At 36.9% G+C, this 24,440-nt stretch overlaps 1 protein-coding gene across 1 annotated transcript in view; it reads left to right on the forward strand.

Moving 5' to 3' along the window:
- The window catches only part of ANOS1 (anosmin 1), a 119,797-nt gene that overhangs the window by 10,376 nt on the left and 84,981 nt on the right, over positions 1-24,440 (forward strand). Inside the window, exon 2 of the mRNA XM_088520249.1 lies at positions 10,871-10,918. Coding sequence (XP_088376375.1) covers positions 10,871-10,918 — 48 coding nt within the window. The remainder of the gene's footprint in view (positions 1-10,870; positions 10,919-24,440) is intronic.

Genomic DNA, 24,440 nt, shown 5'->3' on the forward strand with positions numbered 1-24,440 from the left:
TTATTTATTTTTACGAAAAGTGTTACCCAGGTTCTGACTGTTGCTCCTTTAAGCTTCATCAACAGACATGGCTTATCACCTTAATAGTAGAAGCAGATGTCAAATTTTCATGCCCCTAAGCTGCTTACCCATACCTAGTAGATCCATCTGGTCTGTATCGAGCCTCAGTCAAGTTGTTCTCATCCGTGACCATCCCACTGAGAAGGCAAACTGAGAACAGCTTCTGAGTCCAATGAAAAACAAACTTTAATATTATCAGCATATTTCTAGTACTACAACCCACTTCAATTTCTTAATTGCTCTATACAGGTAAAAAGCCTGGTAAAGTGGAAGGAGACAATAAAATGTTGAGAGAATGTTTTGACCACACTGCCAGTATCTGGGGCTTCCTAAAGATGGAACCACTAAGATATTTGTCAGCTTTGCAAGAATAGGTAACTTAGAGAAGCACTTTTTAATATAAGCAGTACTAATAATGCAAGATGTTGACAACTAGGCTTACCCTCAATTGTCCACATGGCATGAGCCTATACTTTATATTTTTTTTCTTTAGTGATCTTTAACTTAGGTCAAAGACAAAGTCTGGATAGTTTTTACTTTTTAAAGCTAATTCACAGAATTCCATATGCAGTTGCTTACATTGACCAGAGGTTTTAAAGTGCTATGGCTTGAGCATGACTTAGACTCAGCTTTGACAGCCTCTCCTGTTACAAGCTTTTCCTACTTCAAGGCAAATTACTCTGTCTTAATTTTTAACTCGTTTACCTGCTGCCAAAAATGCCTGAAACATGATGGACCTGTCAGGAAATGATTGCTCTGTATAGCAGCAATACCTCTGGTGACCAGACATTTGTCAATAACAAATGCTTCAGTCCTTCCTTGGAGAGATTTATTTTCTATATATGGTACATCTTCATTAGCTAGTTGTCAGGCTGCATTCTAGAAAACTGGCACATGAAAGACTCTTGTGTTTCTGGGAAGTTTTATCATAATATGAGGAGGAAATTTAGATCTCTCATTGGAAGTTGTTACTATGGAAGGATCCAGTAAATTCCTCTGCAGCTCAGACTCCTTAAGCTGGATGGATAATGAAGGGTGGATCAGAAGGCTGGACTGCAGTAGATGTTCATCTCTTAATAACCCAGAAAAGGCTCCCAAGGGACCTGCAAGAAATGGATTGCGTCTGCTCTTTCTTGTATGAAAAGACTGTCTCTTCTCCCATGTTGCCAGTGTTGCAGGGCAAAAAGATCCCAGCTAGGATCGGGTTAGCAGGCACGTTGCATCCTAAATCAGAAGGGACAGACTCAGGCTGCCTACCTTTCTGCTTGTCACTTTGTGTGATTCCTGTTTTCTATCCATTGTCAACAAAGTACCTTGTTGTAGCCTTTGCAGTTCTGGGATCTGCTGTGGTTCCTTAAAATAGGGTGGGGGTAACTGACCTACAGACAAATGTGGACAGCATGGGCAGATCTGCGAGTAGGGGAGAGACAGCAAAATGGGACTGGAGCCAGGAAAAGGAAGTTCCAACTTCCTCTTGGATACATGGTATGAATGAGGAGGTTTCCCAGGTCCCATCATATCCCGTCAGGTTCATTACCTGATGTGTCTAATGTGGGATTGGTCTTTTATGTGATTGTCACTGCTAGTCTCTGTTATTGGCTTAATAGGGGAAGGGGAGGGCCTGTTTTCTGCAAGACAGCTCTTGGGAGGGGCAGGGAGGGCCAACTAGTAGGAGCAATGGAGAGATGAGTGCCAACTTGGACCTTTTTTTTTTTTTTTTTTTTTTGTGTGTGTGTGTGTGTGTGAGGTGGTGGTACTTTCTAGCATAGGTAATAGTCATGAGCTAATAAAACTCTAACATCTTGTCTCTCTTTGGGCAATGTCTACAATGATATATTGGAAGACTGTAGCAATTAAAATATGTCAGGAAATAGTTTTATTTATTTTTTGCTGAAATACAGGTGAAATATTGTGGGGAAAGCTGTTTTGCTGAACTAGTGTCTTTGAATTAGTGCTTTGCATATTCATGTTACAATATAGCTTTTTTTTTTTTTTTTTTTTTTTTTCCCCAGACTGAAGGTAGGCTATGTAGTTTGAGTACATGGTTCATCTTGATTTGGAAGCAGTTCTTTCATTTCTGAATGACCACAGAACACTTTTTTTGCAAGATTTTCTAGGAAATGCCAGGTCAGCTGAAGTCTACATAACTTACTGAGCTACCCCTTCTATGCTAAAAGCCACTTTGAGTTTTATAGTGTGTGTTAACTTTTACATTTGCTACTTTTTAGTTATGTACTTCAATAATAATCTTCTAAAATAGCATTTTTTATATAGAAAACTGTACTTACAAATGTCAATGGACCTGTGGAGCTACCAGGATGTATAGCCAATTTTTAGACTACTTGTTTGTAGGATCATTATTTGTGCTGTTTGGAGATGATGCTTTCCTACATGCGCCTTCACTATTGAAGGAGCTTGGGATATTGAAGCCACATATGTGTGTTGGTAATGATATTTGAGTCTATTGCCTCTCACAGACCCAAGAGGAGAAATTTTATAGCAGCGTATCAAGAGTATTGAAATAGAATAGGGAATATATATCACAATTTTCTATTGAAAAAGAGACATTAAAGAATTTATTTTTATTTTAAAGGGAAATGAAAGTATATGTACTCATCAGCATGTGGTGGATGTGGCTGCTACTTTTCTTTGAAATATTTAGTATTTTGGAAACTAATAACATCTCAAAGGGGAAGAAAATAAATTCCTGAGTTGTATTATACTAATTTTATGCTATTATTTTGGGAATAATTAGAGCTTTAACTACAATTTAATGTAAAATTTTGTGGTGCCTGATCTTTGAGTCGTAATAACATGGGTACTAAAGTGTTTTTAAATTTTAAATGTATGTTTTGACACACATGTAAGCAGTGTAGTGTTGAATAATGTCCCTTCTGTGTACACCAACAAGAATATAGGAAAATACAGTACATTATCATATGTGCAATATATACTTGAGTTTTAAACATAAATTTCATCAGTTAGTATGCTGAATATAGTGAAGTATGACACAATCAGGCTTTCCCAGTGGCATCAAGTTTTTGTGCTTGGGAATGATGCCATGGTAGCCCAACCTGCATGCAGTATCACATGTTTGTATGATTTATAATTTAACTTTGTAAGGCAGATTTCAGATAATCCGAAAAACTGTATTTGCTACCCTTTCTTGCATGTTTAATTCCTTAAGGACGTGGCACCTCAGAACTATGAACTTGCAAGTTCTGAAAGGAGCTCTACCCTGAGCCAGTGTGGTTTCCTGTGAGGAAAACTGCACACCTGGTACGGAAGACTGAATAGTTATTCTTGAATATTTGTGGAAGATGTTAGTAGTGGCAGAGAGGTATCCATATTAGTGTTTTAGTGTGGACCACAGTGTGGTTTTTGAAGTGAGTCTCCAGACCATCTATTGCTTCAAGCTGTGGAGCAATCTGAGAGTTCATGAGGTGGTTTCCTTCTGGACATACCTAACTGGAAGGAGGTGATCCAGGGGGACCTGTGGTAGTTTAGGGAATGGGCAAATTGGTCTACATGTAGCATGGATGTCTGGTCCATCCAAACCTATATGTTTGCATAATTCATACTACTCCCTGTTGTTTCCCAAGATGTTTGTAGCTAATTCTGGAATTATTAATTGGTAGGGGGTGCATGCGATTGCATCCAGTGATAAATATACCACATCATGTACTGTTGGGAATCACCCAGCTAGGCATTAGTCTTATACAGAAGAAGAGTAATATAGGCTGTCGTATTCAGTTATAAAGTCAAATCAGTGGTTAAAAACAGCATGCACATATTTCTGGAATATTACTGCTTTTTGGCAAAGCGTTCGTGTTTTATCAAGTACAGTAAAAATAGGTCATATAGGTCTCCATTAATATCATGTTTACATTCTTAAAATGTATTTTCATCTTTTCAGTGCTAGTTTCATGTGGGCTGCTTTTTTATTTTTTTTTGTTACATTCTTGAAGCAACATATATTTTTATGGTCGCAATATTTCATTTATAAGTAGGAAAATCTACTCTGACGTAACAGTAAAGGCACAGTGGAAGGATAGGGGATTTGAAAGAGAGCCTAAAACTAAATACTCAATAAACCATGTTTTGCTTACCGCATTAATGCAATAGATTGACATCAATAAGATTACTTGATATTAAGACATTTGAGCAGGATTTGCCCCAGTGTATATCCCTGAGTGTGAGGATCTGTGTTTCCTTTTAATATCTTAAAATTATCATCTGAATTTTTAACTCCTTCTATTGTACAGTGAAGTTTATTTCAATCTGAAGTCCCTTATATAGAGTGATAGAAACTTTTGCTACGTGGAGTAAGACTTTGACTGAGATCAGTCTTAGAAATGATAACAGTGGAGTCTGTGAAACCACAAGAAGGCGGTCATAACTCAAAAGTGTGCTAGAGACATGAGGCTCACTTGTTTTTACAGCTTGCATTTATCTTGTAGTTTTTCTGTAGGAAAAAAGGAGGTGTTCCATATTAGAGATTCAAATTCAATCAAAACAATGTACGGTCTGTATTTTCAAAGAAATCAGTAGCTTGTTATTTCTTTGGTAATGACATTCTGATTTTTGATGTCTTTTGAGGAACCTACTAATGATGGCAGTCAGATGAGAAACACTGGTATGTTTCATTTCAGATGATGGATACTAATATTCTCTCTTTTTTTTTTTTTAACGTAATGGTTTATCTTTCTGTGTTTTCATTTGGATACATGCAAAGTTCTGGCCTTATGTATTTCAATATTAACGCTAATGAAAACAGTCTGGAATAGAAAGGAAGGTGACCTACATACTTGGGAAATAATGAGAGAAGGTTTAAGTCAGGCCAGTTCTTTTCCTTCCCAGCCATCTATAGGAGGACTCCACCATATCCTTATGATTGGAGTTAGTACGTTACAGGTGATGGCAGCATTAGTATAAATGTAAAAAGACTTGACATTATAAAACTGAGTTATACTGATACCTTGCCTTTGATTAAATTATTTGATATGCCTTTTTTTTTCTCTGTTACATCCAGGTATTTGTAGACAGATTGTGCTGTTAATCAAGTTGTTACCAATGAAAAGTTTGGTTTATATTTACAAACTGTACTGAAGTCACCAGATCTGTTTTATAATTATTTCTTACACTTAGTCACCTCTTTAATTACTTTAGGTTAACTGGTAACCAACACTTGCCTTTATGCAGTCTAAATATCTGAGAGATAGAAATGGATTTTAAGAAAGATGTGTGTTTCATTTCACTACAGAGGATCACAGCGAGTAGCTCCAGTAGCAGATAAGCTCCGGAGATGTGTTCTTCCACTCCGTTTCTTTTTCATAATACTGTTGATCAGTTTATGGCGGGGGAGGGAGTTAATTCTATGTACTTGAAGGATAGCAGCAAAAATATAGAATTATCTTTATGTGAATATATTTCTATATAAGTTTATTTTTATAACCCATTCATCGTGATGTTATCCAAGTGCATGGTGGTAGTATGCACTGAGTAATTCAATTTTACTTAAAATTTGCAGTGAAATAAGAAATTTTATAAACAGATGAAAATGTTGAAATTTTCCTTACTTGTGCGTCCATTCTACCTGCTCTGTGTAGAATTCAAGGCAACAGAATGTTTGTGGAATTTTGTTGGATTTTATAGTAGTTTATGTAATATTAAACATTTCCTCTCCAAGTCTTCTCTTGTGGTGGGTGGTCTTCAGACTTGCTTCATGATGAATAAACTAGTAGAAATGAAGATGCTGAGAAATGTTTGCAAAAAGTGGCAGCCTTGTTTTCCAGAGGTGGACCTTCTCTTGAGGCCTTATGACCCTTTTCTTTCCCATTTCACTGCACTTCTCTTGTGCACTAGTTTGATTTCACTTGTTGTGTGTTAACTCTAGCCTGATGCTTAGAGTATTTCCAAAAGGCATAAGGACTTGAATTCCCTCTGGACTGGGAAGAAGACGCTTCCAGGGTACATGTCCTAGCTATTATATAAAACAACACTCTCTTCTCATTTATCCAATTAAAAAACAAACAAACAAACAAAAAACAAAAACAAACAAACAAACAAAAAAATTCATTTATGCAACAAGGAAACTACCTCAGCCTTTTTATAGGGGAACCATCTTGAGAAAATGTCTATTTAAACCAATAGCTGCTGGAGGGAAGAATTTATCTGCTATTTTGCTCTGATTCATGTCAGTGTAAGGCTGGCATTTGGAGGATGTATTTCTAGGCTTTTCTTGTCATCTCGAAACAAGCAGGGAGGTCTTTGTTGGCACAGATCACTTCTGAAGCATAGAGTTTTTCTTCAGAACAGAAGATTGAACGAGGGAATGAAGACCTTCAGAACTGCTAATAGCAACACACGTATCTTTATAGCAGACTAAATGATTAGTTCGTTTTGCACATTTGATCTCTTGTACTTCAAAGAAGTTTATCCTAACAGATATTTATGGGCAAAGTTGTGTGTGTGGGTTTTTTTTCCCATCCTCCTGGGGAAGACTGTAGATAGATGAAATTTGATTCTTGCTTCTCTACATAAGACCCCTGCACAACTTTTTTGTAAGGCACAAGGGGGCACAGAGCACAGATGTTTCTCTTAACTTCTCAGACCGAAAGACATGGGTGGTTTACCAGGGTAAAACAAGTATGCATGTATACGTGCTCAAATTAAGCCTTGATTAGAGACACCTTGTTAGTTTTGTTGCAGACATTTGTGATTTGAATTATCGTATTATCGTGGCGGGGAGGGGGAAGCTAAATCTTGTAGTATTTGTGTGTGGTTTTTTTTTTTTTTTTTTTTTTTTTTTTCCTATATTTACTTTTGTATTCAATTGCTTTTTACATAGCTGGTTCAGATCCCTGGGGATTTTTGAGAGGTTGTGTGTGTCTATGTTTATTGGCTTTTTTTTTTTTTTTTTTTTTTTTTTTTTTTTTTTTTTTTTTTTTTTTTTTAAGAGGGGTGGAGGGGCAAACCCAAATAACCTTGGTCTTTCAAGTTTCAAGACCTGGTCTTCTTTGCCTGCATTTACATTTAAGGGGGTTAGAGAGGCGTGTGGGGCTCAGGCCGTGGCCTGGGTTTGACACATTGACAATGTGATGTTGGGGATGTTTTTAGTCTTGTCTACCTTGTCTACCTGATCTCTTTTGTGTGGTCTCAGTGTAGAGAAGATAGAATAGTTGGAGTTTACCCTATTGAACCTGGCTTCTTTTCTTTAGCATACAAATCAGGATACCTCAAGGCTCGCCCTGAAAAGTACATCAGTGGGAGGCTTATAGATGAGAATAAAAAAAGTGCTTATTTAACTCCTCCCCAAAGCTGTTTCTACACAGCAGAGCCAATCCACCTCTGAAGGCAAAGTTGAAATACTCATTGACATAATTCAGATCAAGAGTGGATTTGAAGAACAGATGTGAGGGAATGGAGGATATAATCTACAGACATGCAAAATGCTCCAGTTAAACTACAGGGTTTCTGATTCTTTGAAATCATGGTTTCAGTCAGGTATAATGGATTAAAAAGTCACAGCTGAACATTTGTGTAATTTAGATTATCAATTTGCAAAACAGAGGAGTGATCATTTAGCTTGCCTGCTTCATCTGACACCACATTGTTCAAAGAAGAACTGTGGAATTAAAATGAAAGATCATTCATAGCAATGTCCGCTTATATGAAATTTGTCTTGCTGAACAATACTTCCAAGTTTTCCTAAACTCACATTTTAATTCAAGTCATGAATTTTCCATAGAAAAATGAAAACGTTTGTAGACATTAAATATTATGGAGGGCCACACATCTGGACATTTACTGCGTTATTGTTTCAAGTAACATAATTCAAAAGCAAAAGAGCTTTTTCCAGGTCAATGGAAGGCAGCAGCACAGCTGAAATAAAATGGCAAGCTGCTACTAATCTGTTATTGCAATCAACTACCTCTGTCACATTTTATATGAAGAAGAAAGGGTGGTAAAAATTGAAAGTAGCACATAAAATATTGTCGCAACATTACTGCTGGCTAGGTCTGTAAATGGAAATAATAAATCCTCATATGGCATTGATGATAATACTAAGTATTCCCACTAGCATGTGTTATTTACAGCTATTCTAAATTTTTATTTCTTCTGTTTGTCCCCTTCTTTTTGAAGAGGTTGGACCTTATAAGTTGCTGCTACAGTATACCTAGCTATTCTTATACCTACAAATCTCATAGTGAAATGCTACATTAATTAGAGATAAGTATATTACAAAATGTAGGCTTGCATAATAGGCTACTGGAAAGATAAGTAAATATTTGTAAAATATTGAAATTAAATTGTATGGACCAAAAATGTTTGAAATAGCTTCTGAATAAGCTAGAAGTGGATAGCAGTGGATGTGTCTTTATATTTCAAGTTCCCAGAGCTGCTTAGATACCACAGCAGTATAAATTTTTTAGCATCACAGCTTATATGTAAAAAGTTGAGTACGTAAAAGATCCTGAAATTTGAATTAAAAAAATGAAGTGGAAGCATAATCACAATCTGTATTACTTTGGCATTGATATGTCAGAATAACATGCAAATTCAAAGGATTAAGTTCTTGAACTTTGATAGGTTTGATCCTGATTTGTGCTGGTATTAGCAAAAAATAATTCTCACTGACTTTGCTTTTTATCTGAGTCAAAATGTGCTTAGTGTTCAAAGTGCAGAAGACACTGATTTATTTTGGCAGGCCAAAACACTTCAATTTCTTGCCCAGCTACTCTGTGTTCCTCAGTTTTGTTTTTCCTGCTGAGAGAAAAATTTGGAAGGTGTCTGTGTTTTGCCCTTGGAAGTGACTTGCTGTTGAGTTTTTAGGGAGCCATTGTTGGTGAGTTGTGCTCTTGTCTTTAAGTACTAGAGCGAAGTGCCTTGATTAGGTGGCTAATACAGCTGAAAGTGTCTGTTTCTTCTACTGATCTCAGAGTAGGTCTCTTTGTAATTCACTTAGTCCAGCAGTGCATGGAAGAGCTTAGCTGAAAGCACAAGCAGTCCTCTTGATACTGTTAAAGCTGCGTTATAAAAAAAAAAAAAAAAAAAAAAAAAGATTTATGTTCTGTGCTAGAAGAACATTTATTTTCGGCAGACTATTTTATGGGACTATGTGAGTCAAAATCCATGCTATTTGCTTTCCTTTTTCTTCTTTGCCTTCTGGTCCTTTTGGAGTATAGCGTCTGAAGTAAAAAGGATTCCTTTTTACCATTTTTTGTTAGCACCAAGCTGCTGTGACAACTGGAAAGATGTTTTTGGAATAGCTTTAACAATCTCGGGAGCGTGTGCGAAGTCATGACTACATACATGTAGACAGGCATAAGCATGATCTCTGCAATTATTCCCTGAGCGGGAGCCAGCTACAAACTTCATAGCTCTGATAGTGTGGTTCTGTATTTAAGTTTATAAGCTTTGCTGAGAGCACAGAGTGCTGCTGTGCTAAGAAACTGGTCTCACTGGCTAAGGTACAGTGCATGGTAATGCATCTACTTCTGTTATAGTTGTTGCACATCCAGAGAATAACCTTTGGTTTATTTTTGTGATTTTTATTTATAGAAATTGTGTGTATGTATACAAAATTGCGTGTGTATATGTTATTTTATTTCTACCTATGTTGTTTAATTCTCTTGGAGGGAGGGAATGTAGTCCTGGTAAGTCTCTCTGTGCCCTGGCTGACCTGAATTTGCTTTCCCAGTTTTACACTCAGTGCCAAAGGTGAAGGCCTAGTGCAGTTGCATTAGTTCATCCCAATGGAAATACTTTGCCTGATGAATTTCAGAGGATGTCTTTTTACTCCTGTGTGGGCTCACCATTATTGATGGATCGTAATCAGATTCTGAATAGTGAATTTACCTGGATCATTTTTCTGGGGTCTTTTTTGCAACTGATGAGCTCTCAAATTATGGAAGAAGCGTGTAAGTTCTTAAATACAGAAACTTGGTGGTGCTATAACTGTAGCCCGTTTGTGCTTCTCATCCAAGGAGTTACCCATGTCTTCCTTGTTACTCTTTTAAGCTTTCTCCGTACAGAAGCTGCATCAATACTTTGTGTAATCTTTTAACTTCGTGAACATATACCCCTCTTTCCTGAGATGATGTTTTAGTGGTAAACATTGTTTCTGAAACTCCAGAAGCTCCTTTAGTAGAAAAACAGGTTGCTTTGTGTCCTTGTACTGGTTTTATATTTCTCTCTTCTCATCATACTAACTTGTCCTTTGGCTTAAGCTGTCATTTTGCATGTGGTACTGTATTGCTTTGTTGCAATCAAATCAAATCAAATGAGAGCTACAGTATCTTCTAATCTGGAAATTTAATTGTTTTATTGAAGATGAAAAACAAAGTCATAGCCTACTTCTGGTAAACTCATGCCACATTTGATCCATTTTTCAGTTACTTCCAAGTTTTTCATTGTTTTTCCCCATTAATTTATTCTAAATCTTATATATTTTTAAGGTGCATGAGCTTTCTATTTGTGAATCACTACCCTTCCCTATCAAATTCTTGAATAAAGGATTTACAGTTTCTCCCTGACAAAGTCTACATAGTAAATGATGACAAAGGTGAACTAAAGGGAGCCTTTACTTGTCTTTCCACTGGCTTTGATGAAATCTTTTCCTAGTTTTTCTATGATAATTTCTATGTTTAATTAAAAATCAGAATTTGAGTCAGAATTAGTACTAATATCTGGATACAACATTGTTCTCTAAAAGTGTGTGGAAGGTGAATTCTGTTTAAAACTGTTTGCATGATCAAATCTGTTCTTAAAAGTCTAGTTACTCATTTATCTTTTCATTTTTTTTCAGAACAATGGGTCACTTGCTTGGTGCCAGAATCATAAACAGTGTTCAAAGGTATGTTCTTCCTACCCCCACTCTTTATAAAGATGTCTAGTTGATTTCTATCTATGTTGCTATGTTTCTATATAGTTGCTTTCTATCTATGTTGCTTATCTATCTACTTGCTACTGTCTATGCTGTCAATCATACTATCCCCTCAACAGCACTGAGATATGCCAACACTGAACATTTCATTCAATCTGGATATTTAATTTCTAGAATGACGCATTTGTTTCTTTGACACAATTTTTGATGCAGTTCCCCATGGCTCTGATGCTCTGATACTTGCTTTTTAGCCCTGAAAGCTTAGTGGGTAAGTGAGAATCAGTCAACTGATTCTGGTGCACAAGAATCTCTTTGGGGTGCCTGCAGAGAAGCAACAGCTGCTTCCGCAGCTTAGACAAATCAAAATGGAACTGCACTCTCTCGTCACTTTCCTTCCTAAAAATAATGGAAAATGCATTCATTTCTTGCCTTAGAATTTTACTTGACAGTTGTTAAGAATGCATAGTAAGGAAAATAAAATTCTTCTGAGTTTTTTTTCAGGGAGATTAGACAAAAATATAGAAATGTATTCCTACACTTTACATTATATTCGCGATGATTTAGGCATCTTAACATAAATGTTACTTTTTATTTGGTGATGGAAGAGACCATGCAGTTGTCAAAACGGGGCTCAAGTGAAATTACTCCTAGTAATTGCATGCAGCTAATCTTAGTATCTACAAGACAAGATGCGAGTGGGCTGCCTTGTGCTCCTAGGAAATCAGCATGCCTGAACGCTTCTCTGAAGTGCCTGTACATGAATGCGTGCAACACGGGAAATAAAGAGCTAGACATCTGTGTGTGATTGCAGGGCTATCATCTCATTGCAATTAGAGAGATGGCGGGGTAACCATGGATTGAAACATGCCCTTTAGGGAGGACAGGCCAGGAAGGCCAGATGGGAGACTTACCCTTTATGCAAGAGAGCAACTGGAATCTATGGAGCTCTGCCTAAGGGGGGATGAAGAATCATAAAGAGTTTATGGGTAAAGATTAAAGGGCATGCTAACATTGGTAACACTTGTGGGTGCTTGCTATGCTTGATCCAGGAAGAGGAAGGAGATCTTCAGACAGTTGGAAACAGCTTCCTGGTTTCAGACCCTGGCTTTCTTAGGATTTTAATCAGCAGGATATCTTCTGGAGGAACAGCATAACAAGGCGCAAGCAATCCAAGGAGGTTCTTACTAGCTTTGAGAGCTAATGATAGTTTCCTCATACATTTCAGCCTCATTGGCTGAAAGAGCCAATGAGAAGTGTGCTGCTCAACCTTGTGCTAATGATCAAGGAAGGGCTGGTTGGAGGTGTGAAGGTTGAGAGCAGCCTAGGTTGAGATCTGAAATTCAGGATCATGAGAAGGAGCAGGGCAAAAAGCAAGAGCATTGTGCTGGACGTCAGGAGAGAGAACTTTGGTCTCCTCAGAGATGATCTTGAAAGATTTCTATGGATAGGGCCCTAGAAGGAGGAATCTAAGAAGGCTGGTTAATTTTCAAGGATTACTTCCTTCAAGCTCAAGATCAGTGCATCCGAATGAGCAGGGATTTGAGCAAAGGGAACGGGAGTCTTGCCCTGATGAACAACGAGCTCCTGGCAAAACTCTGAGAAGGGAATTGAAAAAAATGGAAACGGGGGCAGGCCACTTGGGAGCATTATAGGAATGTTGAGTTGAATCTGACAAGGGTTGTAAAGAACAGGAAGAAGGGCATTTTTAAAATACATCAATACATCAATAACTGCTAAGATCAGTCCTAAAAAAAAAAAAAAAAAAAAAAAAAAAAAAAAAAAAAAAAAAAAAAAAACGTGGAAAGCAGGGAGAAAGTCTGGAGAAAGGAGAACTTCCTCTTGATAGAGGAGGGTTGTGTTTGGGATCACTTAGGTGAACTTGACACGCACAAGTGCTGAGGGAATTGGCAGATACTGCTGCTAGTCCAGTCTCACCCATCTTTCTGAGATCAGGAGAGGTGCCTAGGGGCTGGAAGAAAGCCAGTGTTACTCCAGTTTTGAAAAAGGGGCAAGGAGGAAGCCAGTAAGCCTCATCTCGGTGCCTGGAAAAATGATGTAACAGCTCATCCTTGATGCTATATCTAAGCATATGAAGGACAAGGTGATCAGGAGTAGTCAGCATGGATTAACCAAGGGCAAATCATGCCTTAACCTACCTGAGAGCCTTCTATGATGGATTAACTGAGTAGGTAAGGGGAGGGCAGTGGATGTTGTCTGCCTTGACTACAGCAAGGCTTTTGATGTCTCCCAGAGGCAAACTCAGGAAGTATGGATGAGATGAGTAGGCAGTGAAGTGGCTTGGAAACTCGCTGAAATTGCTGGACTCAGATGGTTGTGATCAGTGGTGCAAAGTCTATTTGGAGGCCTGTAGCTAGTGTTGTGCCCTGGGGGGTCTGTACTGGGTTCAGTCTTTTTCAACTTAAGCATTGGTCACCTGGATCAAGGGGCAGAATGCACCCTCAGCAAGTTTGTGGAGTCTACTTCTCTGCAGATATTCAAAGCTGTCTGGACGGGGTAATGGGCAATGTGCTTGAGCAGAGGGGTTGGACCAGATGATCTCCAGAGGTCCTTTCCAACCTCAACCATTCTGTGATTCTTGTTCTATTTTGCCACAAAGGAATAATCAATAGTGAATTCAAAATCTATCACTTTTGCCATATTAAAGATAGGGTAATGACCATGTGAGTGTATGAACAGAGCGGGACAATTACTATCAGCTTTGCCAAGCTCCTAAAGGTTGCAATGAAATCTCGCTATTCTTGAAGTGGGTGGGGGGAAATGCAGAGGGTGGGGTTCATTATAACAGAATTTCCCTTTTGAGGAAAATATGGGGATTCTGTTCATCACTGCAGTGATGCAGGTGTAATTGTATTTTTTTTTTTTTTTTTTTTGGTTCTATTATTAAGGTTGCCATGGTTTCTAATCTGAAAGACTTCCCACTGGTCTGTTGCTGTCTGACAAGGAAGGAATGATATGAGAGAACTTGTCTAACTTCTCAGACTAGAATTACAGAGTGGTTGAGGTTGGAAGGGACCTCTAGAGATCATCTAGTCCAACTGTCCTGCTCCAGCAGGGACACCTAGAACACATGGCACAGGGTGGCATCCAGGCAGGTTTTGAAGATCTCCAGAGCAGGAGACTCCACAGCCTCTCTGGGCAGCCTGTTCCAAGGGCTCTGTCACCCTCAAAGGAAAGAAGTTCTTCCTCATATGGAGATTAGACTTCGTATGTTTCAACTTGTGCCCATTACCCCTTGTCTTGTCACTGACTACTACTGAGGCAAAGGTTGTACAAACATCTATGAACTTGGAACAACTACGAGAATCAACAAAAGATTAATCTAAAGCAGTATAAATTTAAGGGTTACCTTTAGATTGTATTATTCTTTTGAAATCACTGAGTGCTTCAAATAAAGATTATTTTAAAATTGAAAATGAAATGAAGCATCAGTATACCATCATGCTATGAAAAACTTTTTTATTATTTTTATTTTTTCATGGAATTCTGAGGCCTCTAAGAACACTTCTGTAGGTTAAGATGACTGTTATTTATAATATTGTACAAGTTCATTTTGTTAGTGAAGCAAAATGCTAATTTTGCTAAAGCTAAATTCAAATTATTCTATCAGTGCCCTCTAATACAAGTGCAGACAGCAATTCTGTTAGTTTGATAATGAATACTTTTGAGAACCGCTAAGTTCTCGGAGATAAATATAATGAACTAAAATGGTTATAGCTCTCTCAGGAACAGTTATGCATTGCTACCTACATCCCAAATGGCTATTTATTTTTGTTATTTTAATGGGACAAGTCACAAAAGCATGACTATAAGCAGCAAGATATGCACCAGTGCTTTTATATGTATGATTTAATTTAATATGATCTCTCCAGTGGCCTATTTCAGAAGATAAAACTCAAGTGAGTTCTTGAATGTTTGCCTTGTTTGGACATCAGATTGGTAATTTCAATATGTTAAAAATACCATTATCATTAGGACAATTACAGGTTTGATTGTTAAATAAAATGCTATTTTTCTTTGCAGCAGTTATATTTACTGCTGTTAGGAGCTCTATATCTATGCTTCTACGAAGTTCAGTGGAAGACAAAGGGCTTCCCTGGGATTGTAGCAATTCTCCCATTGACTTCTTCTGCAAATATGAGTGAAATAATCTTGGAGAGTGTAGACTTGACCTTGCACTGAAATCAGGGTTTTTTTTTTTTTTTTATAAATTTCTTTGGAAATAGATTCAGAATCAATTTTTCCTCCTTTTTTTTTTTTTTGGTAGAGTATGTCCTTACAGTGTATTGTAGATCTGTCTTTTTTGTTTTGTCTTTTCTACTCTGTTAATTTATCTCGCTTATTTTAAGCCTCATGTGGTCTTATGCCTCTAAGACTTTTAGGAAGTGATATTGAATAGTGGAAACAAATCCTTATGTTTTAGTCCTTTAATTGGGGTAGGTATCTAGGGTATTTACACTTGTTATAGTCCCTAAAAAGGCCGCATTGACATTGAAGTCTTCCTACAGTTTTTAGTCGAGAGAAAAATATTTAGTATGGTTGGTTAGGTTTAAAAACAAATCTTGAGGGTTATTATACATACAGATGACTTCTTATAAGTAATAATGGATTTTATTTATATGTTGATTAAAAACAGCAAATATTAATTGGTGAACTGTTTGGCTCTGAAATAGGGTCTTTTAGCCTCTTAATATTGATCATATTCATTAAATTTGGTCTAAAAACTTGTTGACTTTTTCTTTGGCAATGAGAGCTTTAGGATTACTGTGGCATGGTATGTTACTTTTCAAATAGAGTGCTTTCTTTTTTGTCCTGAGATTCTTTTCAGATTTGGTTTAGATAGTAAATGTTTTAAAAGCAAACAAAAACCTCAAAACAACAGCAACAAAACACATTTCTTTTGCTTTGTCTAGCAGACTACCAATCTACTTTGAGTTGCTGAGTATTGTAAGAGTGATTTCATAAGCAAATGTAGAGAAAAGCGGAGAGATGGAGAAAAGGCAAAATGAGCTGGGTTTGGACTGGGTTAGGTTGAACTCAGTATTTCTTCACATGCCCTTGTCAGATCAGCACCTGGATCTTAGTTATCTGTACCCATTACTGCACATTATGTGGATCAAAAGCTTGCCTGGGGAGAGAGCCAGACAGGTAAAACTCTTTTCTTCCTGACACAGGACTACATTCTAGCCTAGATCCTTGTGCCAAATTAAGACTTTGTTTCTCCTTATCTTTTCCTCCAAGAATCTTTTGTCCTTTTTCTTCAACTAGTGTCACTATCTTGTATGCATATTTCTCGGTTTCTAACCCATCTGTGTTTTCTTCCATTCGCCTTATGCTTGCTATGCTCAAGATGATCCCTGTCAACTGTCATTCATGAAGCCCCAGTCTTGTCCTTAAATTTTGTTATCTTCTGTTGTGAGTCCAGCTAAACTGTATATAAACGTGGAGGATTTTCTGCTCCTGTTCCTACTTCTCTGTTTTTGCTCTGGGAGCTCCATAGTGCAGAGGACAGTATTCTCAAGCACTCTGAGAGTGTTAAGCACATAACAGGTGCTTTGCTAAAAACAATAAGAGAGGAATGCTAAGCAAGAGTTACATGACATGATGAGCTGCTCTACGTTTATGCTGATTTAACAGAAAATGAATTTTGGCTGTAAGGAGGATCAGAATTACTGGGAAAGGTGTTTTAAGATTTTGAAATAGAGAGATTTCTTTCTTCTTCTTCTTCTTTTTTTTTTTTTTTTTTTTTTTTTTTTTTTTTTTTTTAATCTCTTCACACAAGCTTCCTTTTTGTTAAACAGCTGAAAGTCCAAAGACCGGGAGGCATATTTTAGAACTGTGTGCGCAGTGGCATTTACAAGGACTGGAGATAAATGAGGTTTGTCATAATGCAGTATGAATTGCAATACAACATTCTTGTTCCTGGTAGCCAAGACAGTGGTCACTGATGGATTGATCTGCAGGAAGGCTGAAAGGCTATTTTTAAGTTCTCAAAACTGAGAAAAGTGTGAAAATAAAGATAAGTTTACAAAAGCTGCAGTCAAATAAACATTTTGCTTCAGAAAAGACAACTTTGATTTCTGTTTAGAATAACACAAGGTCCTGAATTCGGTCTGTGAGCAATTGTTTAAGGCTTCCAAGTGAGCTCTTTCCAAAGATAATGCAGGTGGAAAGATGAGTTAATGGTTTAAACAATTAGAGAATTGATGCACTCTTCCATCTGTCAAAGCCTGCTGAAATGAAAGCTCACAGTTTTAATTTGTGCCTCCAGCATCTAACTCAGCCTGAAATGGTGTCAGTGATTTGCCCTGCCCACAGTACTGTCATTCTTATGGTAAGCATTCTGTGCACTCACGCTGAGAGACTTTTATCAAACGTATTAGTGTGCATTTGAGAGGTCATTAGCCTGAAGTAGCTGGAACATTCCAGGTTTCTTAGCCTGGAAACTCACATCTCTGCTGGAAAGTATGTTGAGCCGCCATTATTTACACAAGAAAGCTGCAGCAGAGCAGGGTATACTATGTAAAATCTAAGTAGTGGTTCTTGATATTGTTAATCTCCCATGAATTAAGTACCACCTTTGAGAGGGTAAGATGACAGGTGTGTGGTCGTGTGTGTGGTTTTTGTGTGTGTGTTTTTATTTTGTTAAAAAAAAAAAAAAAAAAAAGAAAAGAAAAATTTCCCTTTGATCTGCTAGACAGGATTTTTTTTTCCACCTAATAACATCTGGTAAAAGACAAGGTACAATGATTTTGTGGAATTGGAATTCAGAAGAATTATTCAAGTGTCCTATATAGACAAAATTCTGAACACATGAAAAAGTGGATATTTTCTGCTTGCATTCTTATGTAAGCTTTTTAAAAATATATTTTAATAGTTATATATAGCCTATATTTATATTTGTCTACAAGAAGGTAGGTAGGACTAACAGCAGAAATCATTTGATGATTTTGGTACATTATCTAGATAAAGTTGACTGAAGTTTCTGTATGTTTTTGTTTTGGGGAAATTGGAGAAAAGTTTGTGATTCAATGTTATGTTTATACCAAAACATTAGTGTATAAGTATGCTGTGATGACAGGAATCTCTTTGTTCTCTAAGGGCCTTGAGAGCTGACAAATGAACTGTGTTAAAATCCATATGATATTAACAGTTGTTAGTAATCCTCTGATTAACCACAAAAAAAAGTTTTATTAGAACATGAGGTATTGAAATAAATGCAAACTAAGAAAATTCATAATTGCCACATTTGGATCAGATCAGTCATGTTTTTGGTCTAATATTTTGTTATCGATTAGATTCCCCACAGGTGAATCTTACCCACTTACCTACAGGTAGGTAAATCTGCAGATCCAGAATAGCTTGCTATTAGAAAATCTTCCTTAAACCCTGTTAGTTAATTTTGGGTTGTGCTGTGAAACCAAAAGGGTATATTATCACAGACACTCATTTTGTTTTCTCAGCTCTTACTGCTTACTGATTTAGAAGTTAAGGTAGTTTTACTTTGGAGAATAGACTTTGACCCACCAGACATATTATGCTTGGTCCTCACTCTGAATAGGCCTACTAAAAACTTCCTTCTGTTATTTGGCAAAGGGTTAGAATCTAGTTCTCCTTTCCTAGCAAAAGAGCCTGATAAAAGCTAGTCTGATAATAGCCTTAGGATATGTAGGTAAGAAAGGATTGTGCTAGTTGCTTATCCTTCTATTGCAGTACATTGATTGGGAATTTTGCAGTTTCTCACTGATCCCCCATTCTGAGTTTATTGAAAAGCTTAGCTCTTGGAACTTGCTTTTCTTGCCAGTTGTATCTGTTCCACTTCTTAATGAAGATAAGCAAACCTGCTTCCTGTTAGTAATCTGCACTACTCAGTGCTGTGCATAAAGAGCCAGTACTGAGCATAACCAGCCAAAGATTAAGCAGCCTTCCTTCAGAGAGAAAGGAATTGTCATTAGCTGCTGACTTGTGCCAACACTGGCTTTGAGGGTAATGGCATAATAGTCACAGCTTCAAACATGCAAGTTGTGGATTTAGATCTCCAGTCTGCATACCGTACACCATATACAAATACGACAGCTAAAGAGAGAAATGTTCTCAAACACGCGCGCACACACACACTCCTTCCCCCACCTTCCCTAGAGACTTATTGAAGTTGGCATTCTGGAGCACTAAATGCTTCTTTAACTTAGCTTTATCTGCTTCAGTGAGCACTGTTCAGAATCCAGGGATATTCACACTGCAGACCCCTTTATTCAGAGGTATTTGAGCACAAAAATAATCCCTTCCTAGAAACTTTTGAAATAGCAACTGAACTATGCAGTCTAATCAGCTGTAAATCTTTGACATCCAGACAGCAGTTGATTAAGTAACATCTAGCAGAAGGCCGGTCATCACTAGAGCAAAGTTGGTTAAGCACTAAAACAGTACTACTGAAATTGAAGCAGGTTTTACCAGTAAATCTGCTTGAAAGCAAGCAAGAGATACAGCCATTTAAATCACGAGTTTTCCCAGGTCTTTCACCAATCAGTTTGCTAAAGTCTTTTACCTATTTTTTTCTTTCAATATTTTTGCACTCAGTATTTAGAGGCAGATACATAAAAGTATATTTGAGATTTTTGATTTCTTAAATGCATTTTTGATTTCTTAAATGCTCCCTGAGCGCAGCTGCATGAATGCTACAGTGGAATTTAAATAGTTTAACTAATCTAGAAAAATCAGTGCTAACTTCATAATTTTGAAGTTGAGATCAAATCTTAATGTTTATTAAATTATATTTTATTAATCTCATTCTTGATGCAAAGCAGGCTGTAATATTTGGTTTAAATATCCTTTCTTCCTCTTGTGGGAGACAACTGCGGAGGTAGATTGAATGTAGCTCTAGTTAAGTGACAATGAGAAAATATAGTTGCTTTGGCTTTTAATATAGTAATAAAACTTATTCAAACCACTGTAAAAAGAGCCTGAAAACTGTTCATGCCTTTACCCAAGCTGTGACTTTAAGAGGAATTTTGCTCTAATAGGCACAGGACCTTATTCAAAATCCACTGAAGTAGGGAATTCTGACTTTAAATGAATGTTATCCATAAAGCAGGATTGTGCTTTTTCAGGTGACTAACTGTGGAATTTCTTGGTTATGATAATACTGAAGGAGATACAAAAAATGTGATTAGCTAGATGAGGATGTTGTGCCTAGAGGAAGCAAATTGTCTTTGGGGTGCACAGACAGGGATTTGAGCACTTTTTTCCCCAGTACACTCATTGAGGTATTAAGAGGGTATTGAGCTGAAATTAGGAGCTTTGACTACTTTCATCTTTTGAGTGTCTGCATATTGGGGTGCACGTGCAGGCAGAAGCCAGATCTGTGCCACATAGAATTCACAGGTTTTGATTCCTAAAATCTAGTGTAATACTTAAGATATTAAAGAGGTAATTGCTTTTCAGTACTGCCAGCATATATCTACACAGAAACCAGAGATGTTTCTGAGTTGGTGTGGTGTCACAAGAGCTGTTTTTGTGCTGTGGATTTTAAGCAGATCTGGCCAATGAGTTTCATTAGGGAGTTCTACCTAAGATGGGTTTAGGGTATAGTCTCAGAATTGTTGGTCAGAAAGGCAACATTCTTTGACAGTTCTTCAATAATAATCACATCTTATCACAAACATGCATTTTCCTTCTATTCAAATTAATTTTTTTAGTTCTTTCGCTTTGAACGCACAGACACAGGAAAAAGATTAATCTTTCTGCAGCTTACAACTGTACAGGCATGAATCTGAAAGAATAAGATACCGAGTGAAAGCAGGTACAGAAGAGCCTACTTGCCACCATCTGAACCTTTTTTAAAAAAAAAAAAAAAGTCACTTTATCTGCAACCAGATATAAAAGCTGCTTCTGGCATTCTAGTTTAAAATAAGTTTATATTTTCATTTTATGCCAGGCAAACAACTATACTGGGTATAAGTTGATAATCAGAATCATATTGTGTTTTTTGAATATTGTTGTATTTACTGTTTACGTGGAAAACAAAGAGCTATTTTGGGTTCATTTTCAACATCCTGAGTTTTTTGTTCAGGAATATTGTCAGACTTCACTATACTGAAGTGAAAGGATACTATTTAACAGTGCTGGTATGCTCTTGGTGCTGTTATGTGTAGGTTAAAAAGAGAGCCGTACCTTTAGGAAGGTGTTTTGGGGTTATGTATTTAAGAATGTAAGGATTACCACAATCAATTTTGGACAGGGATTTCTCTTCTAGATTGCAAATTAGGAATTATGAAATAATAAGTAAGAAACATTACTCCAGAATATCTAATGTTTGATTTACTTTAAGATATTGGATAGATTTCGATTCTGCTGGGTGTCAGTTTGCAACCTCTCACTTTGGATAAAGAAAAGTGTCTATTTTTTGTCACTGTGGTGATGTTATTGTCATACTATATACCGAATACATAAACTTACATTAATGTTCTCAATAAGTCACAACATAAGCAGGAACAGAAGACTTGGTCACTGCACCTGGGATTCTAATTGCGCTCTTGGAATATAATAGGAATTCCCAAGTTAGGAGGACAGAGTTAATTTTAAAGGCAATTTCATATTACGAATATCATCTATGTAAAACATGTAGCTTTATTCTCACCATCTGAATTTTGGACTAGAATTTTGGAGCTAGATGTTTTTGTTGTACATAAATACAAACACCCTGTAAACATGCACTGATTAAATAATAGTTGCCATTTTATTATTGTTTTCAACATACCAGGCTTTACCTTCAAGTGGATTCTGACATAGTGTTCTTTGTATTGTTCAGAATTCTTTCACTCTAGCCTGAAAATGCAATATAGATAGGTGAATGTATCGCTGGCCTGGTTCACGTAGTGGTTGTTACAGGGAGAACTGTCCATGCCTCCTTCTGGGTGGCAAGAGTGCATGGGAGGTATGGGCAGGCCCAGCAGGCAGCGAGCAGTCTGGCCACAGTTGTTAATTTTTGCTTGGATCTGGACCATATTGCTGAGTGATATCTGAGGGTCACATTATTCACTCACTGGGTGGCAGTTACAAAACTGCTGAAGGGCTTTGAGGAGGGCAGGGGATCAGGAGTTTTTCTGGGTGAGATTTTTGGGAAGGTTAGAAGTTGCAGCTGTAAAGAACCACTGAGACAATGAGAGCTGACAAGGAACTATTTAAATTAATGGAAACAATACCCAGCCCCTCTCAGCCTCCTTGGAACATGACAGACTCAAAAAATATTTCTTAAACAACAACTGGTGTTTTGGAGAAAGCCTCCAATGTCCTTCTAATGGACATCTTTTTTTACCCCATTTATCATTAAGGGTTCTTTTTTCCAAACATTATTTATGATCAAAGGTATCGGCATGACAAAAATATTTATTTAGAGTTCACCTGTTCCTGCTGTACGATTTTCTCGTCTGAAGTTATCTTATGCTTCATATCACCATAAACAATTCCTGTGATAATTACAATTTTTTTCTGTTCTTTTGTGTGTATGAGGGTCCTGATACAGAAAATAAGCACTTTTAATTGCTGCATTTCTTATTTCAAGAAACAAGCTAAATTTTTCATAACTGAATATTTTAAAATTATAGCTATATAATAGATTTGAATATCACATTAAACATGTTTAAAAGGAATCTTATTTGTTTACCTTTTTCCCTTCCTTTTAATTTCTCTACCATTGCATAAGGTGACACCAGAAGAATGAAAATAACTTTCAGTTTTACTGTATGATTTTTTTTTTTTTTTGGTAATGGCCAATAATACTGTATAAAATTACAGCTCTTTATTCAAAGTAATATCTAGCTTTAGGGGAAGTCATCTGGATTTTTCATGTTTCCTTGTCTTAATAATGATGCGAAAGTATTGCAGAAAAAAAGAATTTAATCCCTTAAATGGCAAATAAGTAGGTCATCTTCAGCGAACAGCATTTTTTGTCCTCATTATTCCTGCATCCAGCATTATGCGTACTTGTTTTAGAATTCACTTGAAAGTAGTTATTATAAGGAAGCAGCTTTTAAAAGATGTCCTTTCAAAAGTTTTTGTTGCAGAAAGCATTGGCAGTAACATAGACTTGCAAACACTATGAACACATGCTTTATTTTCATCACTGAGTTAAGAAGATTAAATTGGCCAGAAATTCAGCCTTGCATATTCCTCCCTTTTTACTGCTTCAGTGCAGTGGTGGAAAGAGTTTATTCTGCTTTGTGGCTGCTTCTGTAGTCTAGGAAAAATCCAGAGTAGAAGTCATGAAAGTAGTCTGAGATGCAGCTGTAGCTTCCCAGTGATTCTTCTTTGTAGTTAACTTGACCTCCTCACGTAAGAATAATGTAACTAGTTTTGCCATCATCAGAATGAAGGGAACAAAATAATTACATATAGACTATCTAGATCTCTTGACTGATCTTTCTGTAGAGCTGAATAGCACAGACTTGTATGTGCTAGAGTTTTAAATAGACTGGGTATCCAAGTAAAGAAAAGACTATGTGTAAAAGACTCAAAATAATAGGAATATATCAAGTTAACTTGATATAACTACTCTCAGGCTTACTAAAAAGGTTGTTTCTTGTGATGCTGATTGAGGAGTGTTTGTAAAGAGTAATACGCTTTATTATCTATGTATAGGTATACTTAGATACACTTTCGACAAGTCACACCCAGATGGTAAAGACTGGTGATACTGTGGAAAATTAGTGTTAGGAGAACACCCTGGTGGTGAAGGCACAGTGATCACCAGGTAGCTGGAGGCAGATCACAGGCCTCCTTTTCTGAAATATGGTAGCAGATACATATCCATGGTTCTAATGCAGGACGGTCAAGACTTCTGTCCTCTGCCTACAAAATCTGACCCATAATAGAAAATGAGCTCTAGCTTAACTCCTAAAACTTAATGTTTATTCAAAAAACTTGGTTTACCACAGAATTAAAAAATGGAATGAAAATCTTATTTCTCAGTTGCCTGGTTTCTTTTTTTTTATTATTACTATTTTTACTGAGTTGTCCCTGCATTTTTCTGAATAGATGAAAGCAATTTAAAGACATATCTGTGTGGCAAATGTGTTCACTTTTTACATAGAAACTCACTTGATTGTTCAGAGTGATGTTTTAAGTAGGTTACAATTATGGTTTTGCATTTTTTTCCAGGAAAAGCTGAAATACATTTGCGCTTTCTTTGTAGTTTTATCAAATAATGAATTTAAAGGCACTTCAGTATGTTTTAAAGTGCTGTCATAGCTAGGGAAATTCTTCTGTATTACTAACACTTGTTGGGTGAAGAGAGGTTATCAAACAGTACAAAGCTATTTAACACCTTAGGAGAAGACAATAAAGAAACTTGTGACACAAGCTTAAAAAGAAACACTGTTTTGGGAAATCTGTCATTGAGAAAACAGCCCTGTAAAGATGTCAGACCTATTTTGACCTTTCTTCCCCTTTTCTGTCCCCTACTGTTCCAGCTCTGCAA

The sequence above is a fragment of the Tinamus guttatus genome, unplaced genomic scaffold (assembly GCF_059628265.1).
Source record: "Tinamus guttatus ecotype Peru unplaced genomic scaffold, ASM5962826v1 Tinamus_guttatus_pri_ptg000083l, whole genome shotgun sequence".
Classification (NCBI taxonomy): Eukaryota; Metazoa; Chordata; class Aves; order Tinamiformes; family Tinamidae; genus Tinamus; species Tinamus guttatus.